The following is a 3,703-nucleotide window of genomic DNA, read 5'->3' as shown; positions in this document are numbered from 1 at the left end:
TACTGTTTGTACATTTTCTGAATTAGTTATGCAGGTTCCACTTTGAATTGTGGTTGAGTCCAATTGCCCAACTAACATGTATTATGCATATTTCTATAGATAGCTATCTTGTATGATTTTATTTTATTTTTCACTTTCAATTGCAAGGGTATTACTTAGCTTCATGAACTCTGTAATTAAGGTGATTAACAAAATTTTATTCTATCAGCCAACATAGTTCTAAAACTTGCCATGTCAGTCTAACTCAGTCGAATTTTGGATCACCATTAGTACTCGATAACCAATTTAAATGGGAAAATTTAAAGGGTTATTCTTGAAATTCCTTTTGGAGGTGAAAGCATTTTGCTGTTATTCATAATTTGTAATGCAGTAAATTATGCATGGTTATATTTGTATTTGAATTATTGTTCCTGAAGTTTTTCAGCTTAGTTTGGAAGAAAACCTTCATGGTACATTGTTCAGCTCTATTGAATAAATTGCAGGTAGATTGGATTTAATCTTCCAGTTGCTGATCTTTTCCATCATTTGTGTTGTTAGGGAAAAAAGATCATGTTGTCCTCAGTTGGGATCAGAGATATAAGATTGCTATCAATGTATCTGAGGCACTTGATTATCTACATAGCCGTAGTGCTTAGTCTGTTATCCATAGGGATGTGAAATCATCGAACCTCCTTCTGGTCGATGATTTTGAGCCACAGGTCTTGCATTTTTCTTTTATGTAGCTGAACTGATATGTTTGTTATGTAGTATCATCATTGTCTTTAGCCATTCAAACCTAAGGACACTGACTATATCACCATCATTTGACTTATAGAATACAAATGACCATATCGCTTGGGACTGGGAGTGATGAAGTGCAAGTGCAAAATGCAGTACCCTTGTATGTTCTGTTGGCAAAGCCTGTTTCTGATATTACAGTTTCAGAGGTATGCCATATCAAATGTATATGCTTCCATAGGTCATTTAATTTTCCTGTGGCATGCTGCCTATCTGTCTGTTTCTGGATAAGCTCTGATGTGGTTGTACAACAGCATTCTGCAGTTTATCAGCTCAGGAGGACATGCATTCTGAAAGCTTTCTCTGAGTTTGGGAGTGGAGATAAAAAAGAAGCCACCTTTGTTATTCCTGAGCTTAGGAAGTTGTCAGCTGATGGCAAAGCTGGCAATCTCACCGTCTTACTTTTTCTTCAGGGGAAGCTGCAATTACTTCCAGTGAAAGTGATCTACTCAAAGACCAATTCGATCTGGCATCTTTTCCATGTAATTTTTATTTCTATTTTCTTTGCTTTTTCTCTGATGAACTGACTTGTTATGTTGGTTGGTAGACTTATACTACTTTATGCATGCAATGCAGAGAACTACATTGTTATCATTGTTCATAGGCATCTTTTCCATGTACCATATTCGTTAGACGCAGAACTAATCTGGAATGTTGGTTGGTTATAATATGTCATATGGGGGATGCAAAGAACCACATGTTTTACCTGCATTTTACATTGTTGTCATGGTTCATGCTTTGGAGTGATTAGAAAAAAAATAATCTAAAAGTTGGCAAAAATCTCACTACAGTTCAATAACTGTTTTGATACATTGCTACAATTGGATTACCCATATAACATGCTTTTGTGCATATGTGTCGTGGGTGCCTGCTTGTGTATGTTTCTGGTTGAGTGCTATAATATGCCTGCTTGCATACCTTTCTGTTTCCAGTGCATTGCATTCTTTATTTTTACCAATGAGATTAATCGCCCTCAATCCTTTAAAAAAAACTTAAAAAATTAAAAACATGTTCCATTTGGAACTCTTTATTTTAAAAAAAAAATGCTTAGTTCTGTTACCAAACACCTGTATAGGAATTAATCTCACTCTAGACAGCAGTAATTATATATTAGAGATTTTGATCTCCAATGCATAAAATCAATCGTTACATTGAACAATTAGATCAACTCACTTTTTTGGGTGACTACCAAACAGGGCCTTGAGTATAAAATAAACATGCAAGTCTAATTATTGTGAATCACTCCTCTGACATGGTGGTGTATTGGTTTCTCTGTTGCAGGTGGAGTAACATCGATGAACGCCTTCTTGATAAAGTTCTTCCCAGTTGTCTATTGAAAGACCAAAGATCCTGGTATGGACAGCAATTACTGCAAATACGACAACCACGGCCTTCAGCTATTCACATTATCGTTGTATCTGGCCGGCTTGACTTCAACCTTCTTCACATCCTACACCACAAGAAACCTCGGTCGGAGGCTGACCATGCTCATTGCAGGGATTTTCTTCATCATTGGCGTGGTGCTAAATGCAGCTGCCCAGAACCTTGCCATGCTCATTATAGGAAGGATCTTCCTGGGGTGTGGAGTCGGCTTCGCTAATCAGGTCTTTTTCTAGTTTCACTTCTGATTCCTGGGGCATGACCATTTTTATCCCCTTTTGTAACCACGACATATGTAGATTCCCATGAAAATGACATTCACCTTATTTTGCTAGCAGTGTCATTACTAAGATCAAGATTCACGGATTTTTGGTGCAACATAATATCTATAAGTCTGATAATTCATTGTTGAATACATGCCGATATTTCATTGGCAGTTTCAAGTTATTTTTTAAAAATCTTTTTCTTTTCTTTTGTTTTTGTTGATTGGCTGGTAAGCAAGGTTCAAATTTGAGACCTTAATGTTGAAATGCACCCTGTCTACCATTGATCTACTGGATCAAATTCTTGCAGTTTTGCTACCATCTATTTTTCATTTTCCTTTTTTATTTTCTTACTGGTAAGATCTTTTTTCTGATTGTTGTGGATGCTTATATTCCTTCTTGTGGCAGGTTCAGCTGCACAGTATCCGTTCCTTGGTAGTTCAGCTAATTTGAATCTGCAACAACAAGTTGCTGGAAATAGCAGCTATGCTGACGTTGAATTCATCCATCCTGTGATTATGGCCGTTAGCAGAGGAAAGCTTCCACTGCTGATGACGCACCAGAACTCTTCCAACTACAGCTCCAACATGTTGGCTGATTTCTCTGAGATGGACCAGAGGCTTCAGTTGTTGAAGTCAAGATCTAGCAATCTGAATTAGAATCCAATGATGACGGTTGATCAAAGCTTCAGTTGTTGAATTCTTTTTTCTTTTTCTTTTTTTCCCCAGATTTCTATTCCAAATAGAAACTAAAATTTCAATTTGAAAAGTGGGTGTGATTCTCATGTTTTTCTCCATGAGTTATTACCTTATGAGAACAAAAATGCAAGCCATTTGATCAATGGCCACTGAATATGCATAGATTTATGAATGAGTTAAAATAAATGATTTAGCCTCGATTATTGATAAATGATGTTAGAAATTGATTTTAGCCTCAATTGATGTCAACAAAGGCTAAATCTATCTTTAGTTTCAGTTTTGCCTTATTTACCTAAACTGAGACTACAACTCCGGTGGCTAAAGGCTTTAGCCTCGGTTGTTGAGAACCGAGGTTAAAAATAGATTTAGCTTCGGTTGGAGGCAATTGAGGTTAAAATTTGGATTAAGTCTCAGTTGAAAATAATGGAGGCTAAAATTTTGATTTGGCCTCATTTCGAGAAAATTGAAGCTAAAAAGGTTTTTAGCATCACTTGAAGAACTGAGGCTATAAAAGTCAATTTAGCCTCGGTTGCTAAAATTGAGGCTAAAGCGTTTAGCCACCGGGGTTTCAACCCCAGTTTGGAT

The 3,703-nt window shown here is 36.6% G+C and overlaps 1 protein-coding gene across 8 annotated transcripts; it reads left to right on the top strand.

Annotated features, from left to right (window-relative positions):
* The first annotated feature begins 210 nt into the window (after window positions 1-210).
* On the top strand, window positions 211-3,272 carry LOC131235147 (polycomb group protein EMF2B-like). 8 transcript variants are annotated; one of them, XR_009165963.1, is made up of 6 exons: window positions 219-698; window positions 815-926; window positions 1,032-1,259; window positions 2,059-2,381; window positions 2,496-2,549; window positions 2,829-3,272. XR_009165963.1 is itself a non-coding variant. In XM_058232285.1 (5 exons), exons 2-5 carry the CDS (start codon window positions 682-684, stop codon window positions 2,871-2,873), a joined length of 402 nt encoding a protein of 133 aa, XP_058088268.1. In that variant the 5' UTR covers window positions 211-331; window positions 538-681; the 3' UTR covers window positions 2,874-3,272. The 8 variants fall into 8 exon arrangements, 3 of the variants coding, with proteins under 3 accessions (XP_058088268.1, XP_058088269.1, XP_058088266.1); XM_058232285.1 differs by lacking the exons at window positions 2,059-2,381; window positions 2,496-2,549 and having other exon boundaries at window positions 211-331; window positions 538-698; XR_009165964.1 differs by lacking the exon at window positions 2,496-2,549 and having other exon boundaries at window positions 2,835-3,272.
* Window positions 3,273-3,703: the final 431 nt, after the last annotated feature.

This window comes from Magnolia sinica, chromosome 19, assembly GCF_029962835.1.
Source record: "Magnolia sinica isolate HGM2019 chromosome 19, MsV1, whole genome shotgun sequence".
Lineage (NCBI taxonomy): Eukaryota > Viridiplantae > Streptophyta > Magnoliopsida > Magnoliales > Magnoliaceae > Magnolia > Magnolia sinica.
The sequence above is the reverse complement of the archived record's forward strand: the minus strand, read 5'-3'. Positions and strand labels throughout refer to the sequence as shown.